Source organism: Hylaeus anthracinus, unplaced genomic scaffold (assembly GCF_026225885.1).
Source record: "Hylaeus anthracinus isolate JK02 unplaced genomic scaffold, UHH_iyHylAnth1.0_haploid 3, whole genome shotgun sequence".
Lineage (NCBI taxonomy): Eukaryota > Metazoa > Arthropoda > Insecta > Hymenoptera > Colletidae > Hylaeus > Hylaeus anthracinus.
In genome coordinates, this window is record NW_026535284.1 from 7,180,676 (window position 1) to 7,201,672 (window position 20,997).

At 37.7% G+C, this 20,997-nt stretch overlaps 1 protein-coding gene across 9 annotated transcripts in view; it reads right to left on the reverse strand.

Moving 5' to 3' along the window:
• Positions 1–20,997, reverse strand: part of LOC128894064 (monocarboxylate transporter 3) — a 44,284-nt gene that overhangs the window by 6,270 nt on the left and 17,017 nt on the right. For 4 of the 9 annotated variants that reach the window (XM_054155498.1, XM_054155500.1, XM_054155501.1 and 1 more), the window contains exons 2-5: positions 6,738–6,864; positions 2,886–3,090; positions 1,194–1,334; positions 337–525 (exon numbers count right to left, since the gene is read on the reverse strand). In XM_054155498.1, the coding sequence (XP_054011473.1) occupies positions 337–525; positions 1,194–1,334; positions 2,886–3,090; positions 6,738–6,864 (662 nt within the window). The other 5 variants (XM_054155499.1, XM_054155503.1, XM_054155507.1 and 2 more) reach the window with 5 other exon arrangements.

A 20,997-nucleotide genomic window follows, 5' to 3' on the forward strand; every position in this document is an offset into this window, starting at 1 on the left:
GGTATCATTTAAAAACACTTGGTCACCTCGATACTTGCACGAAGACTCGACCTGTTCTCGTGCACTTATCAAGGTTCACCCTATCGAGCCATTGAACCTTCGTTCCCCGACCTTCGTGGGGCCTTAAAGTCTCGTTCAGTGATGGGCAAAACCTTAGATTTCGAATAAATCTGAAGTTTGCCGATATGTTTGTCTCGTATCCTTCCTTGGAAAATGTTCAAAAGAGGAAACGAGGTAAACATATCGGCAAACTTCAGATTTATTCGAAGCCTAGGGTTTTGGCCATCTCTGGGTCTCGTTTAGCAAAAGTCATGGGCCTTGTTCGCGTAGATTTACCTGCTTGGAAGAGCAACGCGCCTCTCCATCCGTATTGCTTGACGAGCACGTCGGTGATTGGTGCGAGCAAGAAGGCACCGATCCCGGAGCCGCAGACCGCGATGCCGGTGGCCAGGGCTCTCCATCTTTCAAAATAAAACCCGGTAGTTATCACAGCCGGCACGTAAATCAAGCCTGCCCCGATGCCTCCTGACAATTCAAGACACAAAGAGACCACGTCAAATGAGGGACGGCTATCGGATGCTGTATTTTAAAATCGTGGATGGAGGGATGAAGGATACAGATTTCTATTGGTCTATTGAATACACTCTATTCTATTAGGTCTACCGGAAAGTTCTGTCCGTTTTTAGAATAATACAAAATAATAAATTTCTCGTGCCTTGAATAAATTTGATCGAATAATATAATTTTTATCGTTATTTGTGACATCCAGCATGATTGCAATTTGTATATCGTTTTTGATGAATATGCGCGTACTTGTTAAAAACTTGTAACCGAAACGGACAGAAGTTTCCGGTGGACCTAATATTTGTAAAGATAGTAAGAATCTTTGATCCCGACAAAAATTTCAAGACTAGAATGATAAAAAAAAGAAAAGAAAATCAACAAAATTCGTATCCCTCGAATAAAAATAACAGAATTTTTCGTTCGACAGGGATAAGCGATTAACTCGATGAAATGATTTTAAAAGAAAGCTCCGAGAGGACGTCTAATTTTGGTACGTCGAGACGTAACCTTAAAAGGGAAACCGTTATCACCGTGCGCGAAAATGGAACACCGGGGATAGAGGTGAAACTTTTCTACCGAGGCGGCAACGACACGGGCTGGGAGAAATATGTATCGAGCAAAGAACTTACCGAGGACACCGTAAGAGATATAAAGGAACTCGATGGAAGTGCTAAAGTACGAGAGGACAAAGGCACCGCAACTTATCATGCTTCCTAAGATCGTTACCAGCCTGAACCCGTACCTGTTGGCCAACGCTGACACGAAAGGACCTGCGGACAGGACGACGACAATTGTCATTAAGCAAACTGTCGAAATCCTTGATAAATGTATCAATTTTTATAAAAATACTCTAGCGTGTAATATTATTTATGCGTGTAATTATTATTTAGTATAAAAGAAATACTCTAGCAATAATCTATGAGAGTGTGCGATAAGGAAATGGATGAATGGAGTCTCTCTCTTTCTCTCCCTCTCTCTCTCGCAGGTGTGAATGGAATGAAAAGTTAGATATAAGGTATATCTAGGTAGATATAAGATATAAGAAGTAAGAAGGTTCGCGTGTACTCCGCAAAGAGAATAAACTATAACTAACTAACTCTAGCAATAATCTATCAACATTGATTGGTGTGTCGTGAGTGGTCTATCAACATTGGTAAAACGTCTGCCTGGAACCCCCTCACTTAAATAACATTTAAGGAAAAAATTGCATAATAATGCACTGTTTACGCGCTCTTCAAATCCGTAAGAACAAAATTTTCCGCTCGCTCCGTTTAATGCAACAAAATTTATTTAAATGGGGGGGGGGGCTGAGTAGGGTGCCAGTAAGCACCCTCCATATATTAATGATAAGTAGACTGCGGATCTTGATGCACAAATAAAATCTTCGCGAACGTGCTTACAAAAATTGAACCTAAATAGAAAACTATTTTATTCTGCAAATATTACAACATGAACTTTATTTTCAATCATTTCTTCTTATTCTTGCATATTGTTTGCATTTTGTACGTTCTTGTACATTTCAATTTCCTATAAATGCATAAAGATCCGCAGTCTAATGATAAGCAATATTGACAGAAAAGCATGCAGGATGTATGCGCTACTTATGCGCTATCATATAAAATTTCACCCTGTACGTTTCACTTGTCTACCAATATATATATCTACCAATATTAATTAATATAATAAAATCTATTATGAATATCGATAGGTGTATCTTAGTGACCTATCAATAATGACAAGTCCAGTGTTAGTACTCTACCAACACTGTTAAATATCGTAATGTACTATCAATCACCAGGGTTTTTTCACTCATCTACCAATGCTGATTATGAGACCCCAGTGGCCCACCAGTACGGGGCCACGGCCGATCTCTAGCTAACTCCGCTAATTCAGCGATGGGCAAAATCGTAATCGCAAATACGAATACAAAACCGACTTCAAATTCGTGTTCGTCACCCCCAAAAAAACTTAGAAAACCATACATTCGTCGAAATCACAAATGAAAAATGTTCGATTAAAATTCGTACCTATAGAGCGGAGCCTAGATAGGGTATCTTCTCTAAAAAATTTTATTTTGACGAAAGCATGGTTTTCTAAGTTTTTTAATGCGAGGAACACGAACCTGATGTCGGTTTCGAGGTAAAGAATTTCTATTGCTGTAAACCTTTAAAAATACGGTCGCGATCGTAATCACAACTCGAAAACATTCGATTACAATCGTATTCGTATTTTCGATCACGATTTTGCCCACCACTGCGCTAATTAAACACAGATTGCTATGGCTCTATCGTAAACAAGATTGACGTCCTCTCGTCACTGACCAGCCATAAGATAAAATCCAGATTGCAGCGATCCGACCAGCGCGACCCTCGCCTTGGACACAGCGAAAGCCTCGGAGATGTCGTTCAGGAACACGCCGAAGCTGAAGATGATGCCGTCCACGAAGAGATTGCACATGAACGAGGCGGCGACGATCACCCAGCCCCATCCTCCATCCGGCGGCACCACCATCTCGACTTCGATGCTCTGTCAACAAGTTTCCAGGAAATTCTCACCGTGAGACCCTCGCGTTAAATAGAACGTCCGAGTTCAATTCGAAACTTCCCTCCCCACAGAAATTAGCATATCAATCAACAAGAACGCGACGAGGCTCCTTCGGTGGATTAATCGTTCCTTGGGACAACGTACTTTATGTTGATTCATGTTCTGTGTAGCTGGGAGCGACTAAGATGGGTTGAGTTGAATCGTGGGACGATGGTGGAAGTGACGTTGAAGAGCAGAAGCGTTGGAGACCTTGAAGAAAGTTGGAACGTTCGTGGAGTTCGGGTTTTAGGATAGGATAGGGTTGGAGAGAGCTTTGATTTGATTTAATACGTGAATTATTCGATTAATATTCGAGGGGATCTTTAGAAAGATGAAATTTCATTTTGAGACCATCGGAAAGTGATTGATTTAACACTTTCGTTGCGGATGACGCACATGTGCGTTCAACCAAGTCCTTGCCAATGTGCCGATCGTAAATATATGGTTGTTTTTATTATTTTTCAGCTTTCATTTTTCTTTGTTCGGCAATCATATTATATATCAAATAAGTTGACACAAATATATGGCTTTCGAAATAATCGTATTGTGGAACATTTGTAAGAAATTTTTCATTAAAAAAAATATCATAATTGCAGCTCCCAGCAAACGGCTACTTATTTTTGTCCGCAGTGAAAGTGTTGATACTTTGATCGCTAGATTAATAATTGAGGAAGTTCGTAAAATCCTAAAATTTCATTTTGAATCGTTCTATTAACAATTATTAACAATTATATATGTATTTGTTCATGTGACTGCTTCTAAAGTACACCCTCGCTCATAAATATGTGGACACGTACTATTTTCAATGAATAATTACTATACACCGTAAATTATTACTATACAACTTTTCTTGCTGAATTCTATATTGGATATGTATTTAACAACATTTTATAATATTAAATGTTTCGACCGCCATATTTAATTTTATAGTGGAACTATGGAATCGTTTAAATCGAAAAGTTTAAAAAGAATTTTGAATATATCGAAAACATTTATGGCGAAATATTACGAAATGAATGAGATAATATTACTTCAGATCCAATGAAGAAATTAATAGTATCCACGTTTGGTAAAAGAAATTTTAACAGTATCTAGTTATCTTTATAGGTTCGATCGTTACTAGACTGCGGATCTTTATGTAAAATAAAATCTTCGCGAACGTGCCTACGCAAACTTATTTAATTCTCCAAATATTATAACATGAACTTTACTTTCATCTTTTTTATATTCTTGCATATTGTTTGCATTTTGTAGGTTCTCGCACATTCAAACTTTCTATAAACGCATAAAGATCTGCAGTCTAATCATTACTAATGTGATATTAGAAAAATCTATTAATGAAATATATTTGCTAATACAACATAAACATATCGAAAGATAAACGATATAATCGATATTAATAGATTCTGAACTTTGATTAGATATTTATTTCTATTAATCAAGTGTCCACATACTTCTAAGCGGAGACGTATATTTAATCCCTCGAATAATCGAAGGGCTATGAAAATCTATAAGAGAATAAGCTCGCATGGCAACGAATGGGTGCCTCCATCCATTCACAGGAAACACCCGCAAAGTGTTCCCTCGATTATAATCAAACTTTGCGGATAAGTTTTATAGATCAGCCAAGAACACGTGACACGGATTTTTTAGCAGTAGTAAGTCAAGTTTAAGGAGAGAAACTCTCCGAGAATTGCCCCTAATGCCAGTTGGGAAGCTATAAGGGATCCTGCGAGTCGTCGATAAGTGTCGCAGACCCAAAACCGTGGTGACAGTTATCGACCGAAGTGAGTGAAATTTTAACGTTCTGTTACGAATTTCTTCAACTTTCTATAAAAACTATGCTGAATTTTTAAAACAGGATACTCTGAGCTTAAAGGGTAATACCACTCCTTGGACATGGCTCACTCAGGTTAAAAACAAAGAATAACTAACCCTTATTTCTAACCATTAATATTTTACAAAATTCCCAAAGTTTCGTAAACATTCGAAATCCGAGCGGTTCCACTTAAGCAACGACTCAAGTCACCTATTCCTCCAAAATGCCGTAATTTTTCCACTCGTCTATCTCTCGACTACGGCAAATAAACGCAGAGAGATAAACAACAATTTTCGCCACGTTCCGTGGCTGACATTTGGACGCGTAAAAGGAGGTGAAAGGACACGGTGTGAGTTCAGCTTTTTGGACTAGTATACCGATGTATGTGTCCGTCTGTGTGAGCTCCCATCGCTGAGCGTTTCAACATCGGCGTCCCCGTGGAAATTCACGAGATGGTTGGGATCAAGGCCGCGCAGAAAGTGAGCAACTTTCGCGTTCCGATGGTGCGCGCGTGACCCAAAACACCGCTCGAGTTATCAAGCCCATGTGACGCTGATACCGTCCTCTCACCCCGCGATAAAGGCAACGTATAAATTGCCACCCGGTGTATTTTTAGTCTCGTGCAACAATATCAACGTCGGCGAGCGTCTCGAGTTCGACGCGCACGTCTTCAGCGAGGTCTTCGGATAATGAACGAGAGAACCTTGAGAGATCCTTCGAGGCTCGTTGGGATTTTCGTCTGTATTAGTCTTCTTGGCAACTATAACAGGCGTGACTTGGGACTGTAGTATTAATTATAACAGCTGCGACAAAGGATTATGTTCTTAATTAGGACGACTGTGGCACAGGACTATTACAACGTACTAGACTCTACTCTTAGTATACAATTGCGAGGCGAGATTATACTGGCAATTATATAAATTATGCGACGCGAAAATACTTTTCAACTATAATTCTCAACTATATTTTCAACTACACTTCCAAGTTGTTTCTCACCTATGCTTCTCAACTACAATTTTCAACTATACTTCCCAATTATGCTTCCCTACTATATTTTCAACTATACTTCCCAACTATATTTTCAACTATATTTTCAATTATACTTCCCAACTATATTTTCAATTATACTTCCCAACTATACTTTCAACTATATTTTCAATTATACTTCCCAACTATATTTTTAATTATACTTCCCAACTATACTTTCAACTATATTTTCAACTATGCTTTCCAACTACATTTCCAACTATATTATCAACTATAATTCCTAACTATATTTTCAAGTATACTCCCCAACTATGCTTCCCTACTATATTTTCAACTATGCTTCCACATTAATTTTTCAACTACATTTTCAACTATGCTTCCCAACTATATTTCTCTACTACATTTTTCTTATATTTCTCATCTGCAAAGTGCAACTGTATTTTCCAACCCTGTCCACTATATAGTCCACTATATTAATCATGTCTAAGGTCAATACCATTAGACTTTTTCGTGCCAATCCTGCAATCCTTCCGATACGATCTCTGTCCACCAAGGAACTGACCACATCCACCAACGCGATCGAGAAACGATGTAAATCCCCGAGGATCGTCGATCGTCGATTATGGTTACAGATACCGTGGAGCCCACCCGCGATAATCGTTAGCCGTTTCGCAGCAATTAGTGCATCGATAACGACGTGCACCTCGCACAGACTCCGCAACGCGAGTGAAACAGGTCGATCAGAGACGCGCGATTAGGATCTATCGATCCCACCGTCTCCTACCTCGTTATTGTTGTCCTGGACGTCTTCGAGCTGCAGATCCTCGCTCTTGCACCGGCCATTCTGCTGCGGCTTGGCGACTTGCTCGTCCGCTTTGTTCCCCAGCGACGCCATCGTCGTCCACGGTTGACTGTAACAAAACGAGTCCTGGTAATTTTTTAGCGATTCCCGTAGGAGCATTGCGATCGAAGCGGATGGGAGAAATATAAAGTATTGTCGATAAAAAGGTAATTAAGGTAAGGGAATTACGAAGAAATCTTTACGATAAGACGAAGAATAGCTAGAAAAAATTGATTGGATTTATCTCTTGTAATTTATGGCCTCTTGATAAGAGAGTAGATGTAACTTCTTAAAATGAAAAGCTATCTTGGTTGGGGATCAATTTATCAATACAGTAAGTTGTAGTAATCGTTTCTAACGATTTTGTAATCTAAGTTCCATAGTCTATCTATCGAGCATATCCTACTCACCTAACGAAATAGCGAAGAGTATCGTCGTAAACTACTAACACAGATAAGTTTAGACGTGTAATCTACCAATATTGGAACTGACTAGAGCGGAAGTCAAAGGGAGATCACGAAAAAGCTAGTCACCGCGCTCGCCAGCTAAGAGTACCATTCCGCTTGTAAATAACGTGCGATTTAATTACGTATTATGTTTGCATGCTGTTTTATCGATTAGACACATCACGGATGCTGGGAGGCCGGCCACAGCGTAAATCATTCTTGTTATCATACTTGTAAATTAGCCACGTGCTCTTCCGAATGAGAAAGGAACGAACGTGATCCTCCGATTCGTTAAATTTGTAAAAATACGAAAATCGTAACGCGCTATGAGAAATATCGAAATCACGTTGCTTTATGAGAAACGTGAAAATTCTAAAGGATTATTCTTTATCTATGGTTTATTTTCGTCCCCTGTTATTCTCGTACGGCGGTGACATAAGAACAGACATCTAATCATTTTTATTGTCTTTGGCTCGACTTTCAGAAGAAAGAAAAACATTTCATTCAACTTGAACTACGCTAGTCAGCCCGAACGGTCCATTTATTTTTTTATCGTGAGGTCGTTCGTGCGTTTTTCAATGAAAAACAATGTTATCGTTGGCGGAAATGTAGCGCAATTTATTAATTTTGTTTGCCAAGCATTGCCTTCAGCAGAGATCTCATTAAGAGGGGTTAAGGGTTTTTTTTTTAATCAAATATTGTAGAAATAGCGCACTAACCCAGTTTTTGGTTAAAAAATTGTAAATTGTTAACAAAAATGAAAGTTTACATTAAATAAAAAAAATCGCTACGTACTTCTATAGCTAACAATATATATACTATCGTAAAAACTAATAAAAATCGGCTAAATACATTAAGGGTCAATGAATTCGACATGAAAAACACTATCGCATGATTCCCCCAAAAATATATAGTTCCGTCTAAAAAAAAAGAAACGAAAGTTCACCATCATATCTTTTAAATTAATAATATCAAACAAATTTCGTTTTTCGCCACAACATAGAGCCCATGTATCCTGCAATTTACGTATAAACAATTCTTTCGTATCGTCAATAGTTATTGAAATATGCGTCTGTCATACTTTAGCGTGAACACCCTGTATACATGGCCACGTTGCACCCCAGGGCCTCAAGATTAAATATGAAACACCAAAAACTGTTGACGATGATTGGTTAACTGAGTTCCTACCTACCACAGTATTTTCAATAAGTAGAGTCTTTTTACAAATAGCTGATTCAATCGTGCTGCAATTTGTTCAAAGATACTCCCCAAACCTAACACTACACGCACACCAACCAAGAAAAAATAAACTTTTGAAATGGAAAAATGAAAGGAAATTGAGAAAATTGAACCTCCTTAAATGAAAAGTATCAGGAAGTGAAAAGTAATATTTTTCGTCGTTATTATTAGCTTGAAACATAAATATTTGGGTCAATTCGATTAATTCGGACTAATTGGACTTAAAAAACGAAATAATTTTATAATTGATTTATCCATTACAGAATTATGTGTGAACAGTAAACGTAAGAATAATAAAGTTATTGAAATATGAACCTGCTAATTCTGATATCGTAACTGAACGAAACTTCTAAACGGTCCTAAACGAAAAGTCTAGCTCTATCCGTGTCTAAAAAGGTGTCAGATTACTAATTCCGGTCAGCTTAAGTTGTAAAGATCGATTTCCAACCGATTTTACGACCTCACAACGATTCCTACCAGCAAACATACGTAAATATTTATCTCACCGAGCGTTACTTTCGTTTCCACAATAAGATTCGTTCTCGACGAAATTAAGTTTCCGGATGGGTCACGAACGACCCATCAGAAGACAAACCTGCCAGAGGTCATCACAAGGGACGACCTGGGATCCTCGTGGGAATCCTTACGCGAGCGTTGTCTCGACGTTGGAACGAAGACTCCTCGATACCCCCGATACTCTCGAAAGTCTCGCGAACGGATCGCCTCCGGTCTAATTGTTAAGCAGCCTCACACAGGCGCCAAGTGGCTTCCAAAACGCAACAGAGGGAAGCAATCAGCGTATAATCGGAATTAATTGTGAAACACGAGCGACACTGTCAACGACGCATTATATTTACTAACGATGGAATACATAAATATCGTTTTCTATATTGTCAGTGAGTGAGGAATGTTATTTATTGCTATTGCTATGACGTAAACGAGTGATACTATTTGATTGATACCGAGAGAGTGCTGGAGCAATTTTTTTTTTTTTAATGAAAAGCTTTTGGAATACCAAGTGGCTCAGGGCATCATCTTCAATCGTGCTTGTGTGTACTTTTGATTTAATCGAAGAATATCTGTGTTTAAATAGAAACCATTCTTTGAAAATAAGAAAATCAGTGTTACGTTAAGAACTACACTCTGAGAAAAAAAAAAAGAAATTTGTGTGTCGTTGAAAACTACTATTTTTTAAAAACAAAAATCTGTCTTCAGATAAGAACCATTCTTTAAAAATAAGAAAATCAGTGTCTCGTTAAAAGCTACACTTTGAGAAGAAAAAAGAAATTTGTGTTTCGTTGAAAACTGCTATTTTTTAAAAACAAAAATCTGTGTTTAAATAAGAACCGTTCTTTAAAGAAAGAAATTTGCGTTACATTCAAAGCTATCCTTTAAGAAAATGTGTGTTTCGTTGAGAAGGAAAATCCAAAAGTACCGTTTGTCTAGCTATAAAATTTGGCACGTACCAAGGCATTCGAAGGCACGAATGGACGAGAGAACACTTTCGTTCGCACCGACAGGAAATGAATAATGCGAGCACGATAGAAATATGCAAACGTGTCCCGATGCGCCAAACCGAAAACTGCCGGGAACACAGCCTCTCCTCGCCGTTAATGAAACGCCGGCCGACTGTTCCCAACCCGCGATTGCAGACAATCGAAGAAGGGAGGCTTCGTCGTTATGACAGTCGAGCGGCCAAGTATCTTGCATTTTTGAAATCGTCGATAAGATACGATCCTGTGTCAAACCCAATGATTTCATTTACATACGGGGAACGCTTTCGTCGCGAAAACACGCACAAATTGCATTCTGTTTGCCACGCGGCGAGTAGCCAGATATCTCGGTTAACCGGTGAGAAGAGCAAATTTCGACGTTTTAAATAATATTTATTCGGGAGTCTCCATGGGTGGATGTTATCGTTGATACTTTCACATCACTTTACTTCGAAAAAGTATCGGTGGAGTTTAGATGGAGTATAAGAAAAGTACCTACAGTGGTTGATATGTTCGTTAATGTTATTCATTCATTGACCTCCTGTCTTTAAAAGGAAACTATTACTCTAGATAAGAAGGAAAAAATAAGGTTTCGTGGAAAAGCGAATGATTAAAAAAGTTTTGAAGAACATAAATGAAGAAAATGGAGGATATATCTTTTTCGGGACTATATGGAAATTCAATTTTCTAATAAAATGATGGAGAAAGAAATTTGTCGATGTTACACGGCGTGCATCAGCTGCTACGAGACAAGATTCGCAAAACTAGTAAAACCAGTAAAACTGCTAGATCGTATTTCTTCTTTATGAATTGAAATTTCTGGTATTATGTCCCTTCCGTGAATTTTCAGAAATTTCCTCGAGTTACAGGTATTGCTTCCTTCTGATGAATTAACGAGTTTCCTTAAACTTCTCAAACAATTCTTATTTTTATTCGATTACAACGTACAACCTGCTCGAAGGATTGTAATTCCAATCGTCTCCCATTCGTAATTCCAAATTTTCGTGTAAAAAATGAAATTTGCCAGTCACTGTTTTGAAAATGGAATCCGGTTTCACGCGATGCCTCGAGGAAGAGCGATCGATTAAAGATTCATAGACGAACCGGTTGTGTCTCGTGTCTACGCCACTATTAAAAGGGAAACGCAAAATCATCCATTAAATCCAGAATCGAAGCAAAAATTTCTTCCCAAAATTTTCGGTATAATTTTCATTTCATTCTGGTTTTCCTCAAATTTCTAATAATACTCTTCGCAATTATATTTAATGCTCAAAATATATTTTTCTGCTTTAGTATATCGAGGGATCATTCTGATTTATGACTTTAAAAAAATCGATTCTCTTTTTTAATTACATTTTTTCGAAAGTATATGTATTTAACAGTGTTGTATAACAGAGCTTGTTTCACGTGCAGCGTGTATCATAATGTTTTTCGTTCCTTGATCTCCTGTCTTTAGAAGCAAAACTATTACTCTAGATAAGAAGGAAAAAATAACGTTTTGTGGAAAAGTGAATGACTAAAACAGTTTTGAAGAACATAAATTCGTACATCTCTTCTAGTTCCGAAAACGTTTCGTTTCTTCTCGTGAAATTTTATTGGTTATCTCTATTAGTACGCGAGACTCTGCTACAAATTCCAATTCCAAATTTTTTTCCTTTAAATCTACGCCATTCTGTTATTTATCAATAAATATTAATTCTCGTAGAATACACGAGAGCCACAGTCATACTGAATCTAAAAATGTTTGACTTTTTCGTTTCAGATGTGCCGTTAACGTAATATCAACGCCTCCAGCGACATACTTTGCGAAGAATTACGTTTACCAGCATTTGTTGACCATAAACAACGATTAAAATAAATAAATAAAATTTTGTTTACGTACTTTGATAGTGTACTTACTGAGCCAAATAAGTTTCATATCGATATCTGTATCAATAAACTTTTAAAAATATATACAAAAACAGCCTTTTTTAGAGCATCTAAATCAGAATGATCCCTTGATGAATCTTTCAAAATACAACTGTAAGTGTTATCGAAGAAAGTGTTTTTAAAAGAAGTAAATAAAGGATTATAATTCAGTGTGGCCCTTTTTGCAAATGGAATGGCTGCAACAAGAATTCATAGAGAAGATCGAGTGGGTCAACGATCCTTCCGTGTTCTCCTTCCTGATATTATCCCTTTTCGCTATCATTCAGCGCAAAGTCGCGAGATATAAATAAAGTGTACGAATGGACGAGGTTAATCAGCCACGATCTGACCTATTATGAACATTTGATTAAAAAATCACTCCATTTTTTACCACCTCAAAGAAATCAATTTAAATCACTATTTATTCATTCTGAAACGTTTTATTTTATTTTAGACTAAATTCAAATTCTAATTTGAAATGTTACAAAATCAAACTTTAATCTGAAATCATTAAAACCAAATTTTAATCTATACTTTGAAATTCTAATTTTAATTCAACTAGAAACGAATAAGCATTATTCATTCGGAAACGTTTCATTTTAGACTAAATCCAAATTCTAATTTGAAATGTACGAAATCAAACTTTAATCTAAAAATCTTTAAGACCAATTTTTGATCTATAATTTGAAATTCTAATTTTAATTCAACTAGAAACGAATAAGCATTATTCATTCGGAAACGTTTCATTTTAGACTAAATTCAAATTCTAATTTGAAATGTACGAAATCAAACTTTAATCTAAAAATCTTTAAGACCGAATTTTAATCTATACTTTGAAATTCTAATTTTAATTCAACTAGAAACGAATAAGCAGTCGATTCTGTTTAATTTCTTACTCAAAATTTCGACCAAACTCTGCCACTCTCTTGTAAGCAAGCACGATCGAGGTACCAGTCAGTGGCGAAGCCGTATTGTTCGACGTTTCCGGAGGAGTATTGTGCAAACAGGATTGTGTAAACTGGCTGATAGTGAACGCGTACTCTTATTTTTAGTTAGTCGATTTTTTCCATCTCCCATCGCCGCTTACTCCGGACTTTTAAATCATCCGATCGACGCGAGATATCGAGCAATCGCCGAAGTCCAATCCCATTCCGTTCGTGGACTACCAGAGAGGAGCGAATTCCTGCACTGGACTATGTACTGCTCGGAACTGAGAAGAATGCTACTGAGTAGGGTGGCCTCCAGATGACCAACCCTAAAGATTGATAATATTTGATAAGATTTGTTTAATGATTACGTTTTGTGGAACATTTCGTAGAGTAGGTTTTGTATATAATTTTGTACTATATATATATATATAAGTTGGCAACTTGGACATTTTCTTTTTATTTCGGAATAGTAAATTTCAAATGCTGTTACTTTGGAAATATTTTGAATTTCTTCTGTGTTGTACTTCAGAATACTTGAATTTTCTCTCTAGTATACCTCAAATCCCCTAAATTTTCTCTTCCTTTCGAATCATGTTACTTTGGAAATATTTTGAATTTCTTCTGTGTTGTACTTCAAATTACTTGAATTTTCTCTCTAGTATACCTCAAATCCCCTAAATTTTCTCTTCCTTTCGAATCATGTTACTTTGGAAATATTTTGAATCTCTTCTGTGTTGTACTTCAGAATACTTGAATCTTCTCTCTATTATACCTCAAATCCCCTAAATTTTCTCTCCCTTTCGAATCATGATTACTTTGGAAATATTTAGAATTTCTTCTGTGTTGTACTTCAGAATACTTGAATCTTCTCTCTATTATACCTCAAATCCCCTAAATTTTCTCTCCCTTTCGAATCATGTTACTTTGGAAATATTTTGAATCTCTTCTGTGTTGTACTTCAAAATACTTGAATCTTCTGTCTATTATACCTCAAATCCCCTAAATTTTCTCTCCCTTTCGAATCATGATTACTTTGGAAATATTTTGAATCTCTTCTGTGTTGTACTTCAAAATACTTGAATCTCGTCTGCATTATACATAAAAATCCCCTAAATTTTCTCTCCCTTTCGAATCATGATTACTTTGGAAATATTTTGAATCTCTTCTGTGTTGTACTTCAAAATACTTGAATCTCCTGTCTATTATACCTCAAATCCCCTAAATTTTCTCTCTCTTTCAAATCACGATTACTTTGGAAATATTTAGAATTTCTTCTGTGTTGTACTTCAGAATACTTGAATCTTCTCTCTATTATACCTCAAATCCCCTAAATTTTCTGTCCCTTTCGAATCATTCATTCTTCTATACCTCAATCGTGTAACACACAAACCTATTTTGCATTTTCCTTCAACTACTCACCCCCAGAATTAATACACTCTCGATCCATGCAATTTTTGAAACGAACCCGACACTATCGACCAAAACGACCAAGTTTTCAGAATTGATATTCCAAGTCGCTATAACGATTCAAGCTACGTTACCTCGCCAGCAATTTTTCCTGGGCTAATGGAGCGACGATCGCGCGACGGGAGCTCCGAACCGAGTACTTGCGATGACCTGGGTCGAAGGGTTCTTATGCCCTGCAGTGAATCAGTGAACGCCGACCTTTGGCAAGCGGTTACTCACTTGTTTTCCACGGAGTGCTTCGTCCAGAGTAACGAACTATGCATCACCGAGGAGATAAACATTCCTAGCTGAGCTAAACTAATTTGATTTGCGCTACTGTTTATCTGATAACGCTTATCTGCTGGCCTGTGATCGTGATCTGTACTCCGGAGACACCAGCTACCCGTGTTTGGGACCGATCAGGCTTGGACGGCGATAATTGATACCCTAATTGATACCCTAATTGATAATCTGGGAAGGTAGACGACTAGGGAGGACATTTTCCTTCTGGCGCGAGACAACTTGTAAGATGAACGATGTGATTTTGGAATTCACACTGCGGTGCATGAATTTTATTTTATTTAGGAAAAAAGAAAAACTGATTCTTGAAATGCCGAGTGAATCTATAGAAGTATCAAATACTCTATCGAATCACCCAATTGTTTAATTTTAAATTCTATTAAAAATTCATATTGAAATAAATTGTCCAACATACATTAACAAAAAAAAATATACATATCGAATCGAGTAACCTCCTCCTTTTCGAAGTCGGTTAAGGGTGTATCCTGAATTAGGAGGTCTGAAAAAAGCGGCTTTTCGTGAATTTTTTTTAGAATGGAAAAAAATAATTAATTCCATCGAACTTTTTCTCCTATTTTCGTACGTATTTGAGTAGTCTGTAGAAATGTTTTCAACAAGAAATATTCAAATTTAGTCGACTGGCGACGCACATTTGTACGCCACCTCAGAATTAAAACCTCCTATCGGCGGAAAAGGTGCAGTTCGTAAGTTTTGGTTTGACACAAAAAAAAAGAAAACCAAAAGAAATTTTCTGAAATGCGAAATTACTGCAGGTTTGAAAAAAGAACGATTTCTTTGGGTGAAAGAAATCACTTTAACCGAATGAATTTGTACGTGAATATTTGAATGAATATGAATTTTCTTAGTTTACATAGATGAAAAATGAATGAAAATAAAAATTTCTTTTGGTTTTTTTGTGAGGTGCCCTACAAATGTGCGTCACAGTCGGCTCAATTTGACTATTTCTTGTTGAAAAAATTTCTACAGACTACTCAAATATCTATGAAAATAGAAGAAAAAGATCGATGGAATGAATTATTTTTTACCATTCTAAAAAAATTCACGAAAATCCGCTTTTCTTGGACCACCTAATTCAGTATACACCCTTAAAAAATAGAATTCGCTGCAAGTCACCCTGACAGAGAAGCCGGGGAATCGATGAATCGAAACGACGGCACAAAACAGATAGTAAAAATAGCGCGGTCGGATCAAGGTACCGCGCGAAGGAAATTTCTTCCGCACAGTTCGTTCAGAAATAACCAAAAAATCTCGGCACGATAGAATTTATTTATTCAAGGCTAGAGAGACACGCTACGAAAAGTTTCGTCATCCCGAGGAATCGCCGCCAACGGTTCCTGGTTTCGAAACCTGCGCACGAACGGTATCCAGGGAATGAAATCGTTCCGGTTGAATGAAAATTACTCCAAACCCAAACCAAACGTTTCTCTAACGCGAAACTCGCCAGCTGCGAAAAGCGCCGGTGGCTGTATTTTCCCAAACAATTTGAAAATATAAAAACGATTACTTAAACCCGCTCTATTTCCACGAGAACCAGTGCACAGGTATTTCGTCTGACTTTCCAGACTTACGGAATTCCTCGAGAGATACCCAGACGAGTAACGGAATATCGCGACGACATCTCGAAATAAACCCCGGTTCCATGACACGTCCGAGAATAGAGCGCGGTCTACTAATAGCGGTACAAAATGGACGTCGATGGGAGAAAATTAAGGGGAAAACATAATGGTCGCGTTCGAGTTAATCGTCGCGCTGGTAAACCAGAAGGAGCTATTACATTATCTTCGGAAAACGACGCGATAGGCATTATCTTGTTGGACTGGACACAATGCAGTGGTCCGTTTGTTCGAGAATTCATTTCTGGCTCGATACCAAACGCGTTCTGGTCCTCTCCTCTCGCTCTCCGCGCATCCCACCCCGCGAGAGATAACGAAAACGATAACGAAAACGAGGAGAAACGGCGACGAACGCGAAACGATCATCCGACTGTATTAAACGGACGTTTCGAAAGCGATTCTCGTCGACGCGGTAAGAAGAATCCATTCCTCGGTTTAGTTCGCTCTACCGAAGGGTTGAAATGTGACGCGGGTACTCGCAGGTGGGTATTTTAGGGATCCGAAGGTTCGAGGTGGATGATTTCGGGTATCGGTCAGGAATGCTTCGAGTATTTGACACTAGGTGGTTACTAAAGATCCAGGATGTTTAAGGAGGTGCTCAAAAAGGCAAAACGTACTTTGGAAAATTCTATAAAAAATCCACAAAACCATGGTTCTACGATCGGAAGTTGTAAAGATACGCCACATCATGGGTACGCAGATATCGTAGTAATCACTACAATCTCGCTGCCTCCTTAACACGAATAGGAATGACCAAAGACAACAAATGTGGCTGTGGCCACGAAATGCAAGATTTCAATCACATACTTTGGAATTGCGCACTATACGCACAAAAAAAAAAAAGGAAGACTATGACAGAGAAAGTGCACAAGGCGCACTGCCTTCAAGGCAGAAGAACTTTTACAGGAACCTTACCTAGCAGCAATCCGGATAATCACCGAGTTCCTAAAAGAAAACAACTTACAGATTTAACAGAAAACGAAATAACGATATACACAAAACTACGAATCACAGAAGGCCACCAACAATACAATAAACATAGAAATATATACAGACATACTACACTTAGAATAAAATCATATCTAGTATAAAGAGATACACTTAGGCTAAGGTGACTTCTACTATTAAGTATTACATGTAGCTACGTAAATATTTCTATTCTTGTATTTTTTATATCGAGCACTACTAGACCTACACGGATTTGAAGTCCGTATTTGTTTATTTTTTTTTTAATAAACGCCAAACAAAAAACACACATGTTTAAGGAGACTGGCGCTTAGAGGTAAAATAGGAAAAGAGATAGTCGAATCGAACCAAAGTATATACGGATTGTTATCGATGAACAAACTTAAAATTTATAAAGCAATTGTTAAGTTTCTGAGAGATGCAAACTTCAAGTTATAGTGATAGACAATAAAGTGCAATGGAAAAGTGTAAACAGTCGGACTCGACTACGCTATAATAAAGGAAAAAGAAAGAAAGGATGTTTAAGTGCTTTGCACAAATCGGTTTGCACAAATCGGTTTGCACAAGCCGGCTTGCACAAGTAAATCGTAGCGTGTGAACGCAGGCATGAAAGTCTGCGCAAGCCAAAAATTTGGCTCGAGTGAGATCCGTCCTGACAGAAAATCGCCTCGAGATTAGGCTTGAAATTGCTGCGTGTAAACAATGTTCGAGCCTCGGTTACGATCTCAAACATACGCATTCGTCCAGATTTTCCATTTCGGATACAACAAACTATAATTTACGAGGTTCCTCACTTCGCAATTGTGCAAATCGAACTAAACGTGTGAACGGCAATATTTCATTCAGTTCATTTGCACGAATTGGCTCGCGCAAATAGTTTGAGCGCATAAACGCACCATTTAACGAGCAATTATTATTAACAGATTAAGGACCGCACATCGAGAGACTGCGTGTAGAAAACACGATAAAACTCGCGAGCGGTCCTTAATGTGTTAACACTATGCCGTCCGCATATCAAATCGAGATTTTTTCGTTTGACGCCGGTAGAACGTAGACACCTGTTCGAATGAACTGTATGTAGTCACGGTTGGATATTCTAAGGATTCAAAGATTCGAGGTGGATGATTTCAGATATCAGCTATCGATACTTCGAGTATTTGCCTCCAGGTGGCTACCAATACACTCTGTTCAAACGCAAATGGTCCTATCTTCTCAAATCAAAAATTGCAACGGACCCTTAACACGTTCACTGCCAGACTGATACTCTTGAAAATTTCTACCGCAATTTCATTTTGTTTACAGACTTTTGGAAACTGCGTAATGAAACATTTATTTTGGTATTTAGTTTTGTAACTTCATCAAAATTCAAGTATTTCGTTTAAATTTATTTCCTATGACACTTAACTTTCAGAATGAATAGTTTTCGGTTTTCAGTGAAAAGCACTGTCGCCCATATATGGGTGACGTGGCGATCAACGTGTTCTAAGCGTAACGTAATCTAAAAATTGATTTCTAGTACAAAAATATACATGTCGAATCGAGTAACCTCCTCCTTTTCGAAGTCGGTTAAAAAGCAATCGTCGATTCGCATTAAATTCCTCGTTGGACTCGAATGATGCTTCTTCTGTAAAAAGAGTAGCGTTTTATATCGAACGTGTTATTTAGGTTTGTTGCACAGAGACTGAAATAAATAATCTCGTCGTCCCCGTAAAATCAGCCTAATTATAACCGTCGGCACGTTATTGTTTATCGTTCCAGTTTCTCAGAACTGTTTTTCAGGAAGTGTCTATCATCGCCACAAACCAATTCCAATCGATGAATGCGTGCACGTGCTTTTGTTGGTTACACCCGGCTCTTTGTCTTATTGCTTAACCCAGATAAAAGGCATACGAGATGACCGAAGGCATTAATGGTCCCATAAAACGATTATTAAAACGTTACTATACAGATAATTGGCTGTTACGCGTGCACCAGAACGGCTAAGTGGTAATTTTAGATGTTTGCTTGCTGCGTATCGGATACGTTGCTCCGAAACTTATTGGTAACGAAACGAAACGTTTCGATCTACCAAATGAAAAATAATTCTCATTTCCTGTCTAAGATCCAAGTTTCGAACCGAGTTCTAGCTTCCTAACTTCCTAACTTGCCGAGGAATTCTAAATAAAATTCTGGCTTAATTTGCAATCTTTACTTCCAGAAATCAAGAAGTAAATGTTCGAATCGAATCGAATAAAATTCTGAGATAAAAATAAGGCTATAATAGAGAGGAAGTATTTGTTTACTTGCACTATTGTATCTGCTAGGAAGGAAATTTGATTAACGTAATTAGCTTGTTAAGGAGGAGGAAGTGTGTTCAACTTGGTCCAAGAAGCCAACTCGTTTCCAAGCCCGTTAGGTTGGCATTCATGGCGTCTTCCTGGAAACGCCACGGAAACAAACAATTCGTTTTCATGCCAGGAAAGAAGGCCCCGTTTATGGGGCTCGTTCAATTCGATTCAGCTTCTGTATTGAGTCTAATTGGAAAATTGTCAGGTTTTCTGTGGAATTTTCGTGCTTCTCAATTGGTACCGGACGCGGAGGATCTAGGGATCGTTGAGGAGGACGCCAAGAATCGTTCACTAAGCTGGAGATAGAAAAAAATGAAAACCTTATTCGATTCTCATTCAATTAGCGTTAAAAAGAATCGTTCCAAATATTTTAATTAATTATATCGTAAGGTGAAGTCACTCCAAACGTCTTGAATTTATATTTCGGCAAATGCAACAACAAAGTTGAGATAATTCATTGAGCACGGTTAAAAATAAAGCCAAAAAATCGTACGCGATAAAAAGTTTCGTGATAAATGTAAATCGAGCGAAAATGGAGGAAAAAAATTATAAAATAAAAGGCTCGATAACGAACGTAGAACGACCAATGACAAAAATTAAGATTTTATGCGAAGAGAACTTCGGAAATGATACTCGAAATGTTTACAATAACGTTTAAGTAGAATTGTTACGCGTGTATTATTGCGTGTATAATTTTAATTTATTACGCACGAGCAAGGAATGGTTGGCCGCGGACCGTGATCCGCGAAAAAAGAATCCGTCTTTCCCCTTTATCTCGGTTCTTTCGACACATGAAACAACAATCAAGTGGAAAGTTATAGCGTCGCGAATAAATATTGAAATGAACTACATAAAGATCGTCGCGACCCTGCGTCGTCGTTAAATCTGTGTCTAATCGATAAATCGAGTGGATGCCAATATTTGCACGATCGAGAGTAACGTTCGATGTTGGCGGAACAATTGTTTTTGTTAAAGGATTATTTACTAGAGGAACGAGACCTTGCGACGATAAGAAAAGGCAGCGATGGAAGGAAAAACGAATAGAAAATGCAAAAGGAAAAGGGAAAATTTAATGTGGAATATGGAAAATATGATACGAGGGCGAAAACTGAAAGCGGAAAATGACAAATGGAAATGAGTGAATTTATATGGAATATTTGTCGGTTATAAAAGTAAGGTTCGACGTACAATGACAACACTAAAAGGGTTTTATCTATCGCCAAGAATTTCGTAATACTCGAAAGTAATCAAACACGACGAGTGATCGCAGAATAATCTTTATTAATCAATCGCGCTCGAGCATCCGAAACAACGAGCACTCCAGCTACTGATATTCGTGTGGAGGAAACTTTTCGACCTTGGAGAAAAAAACGACCCCCTATCGCTAACACCAAAAAATAAATGGAGTTCATACGGTCAACAATTGTACAGTAGTGACTTCCATATCCGAACTAATAGGGAGACCATAGTGGCGATTTTTGGTTGGTGGTACAGGCGATATAGAAGATTGCAAAA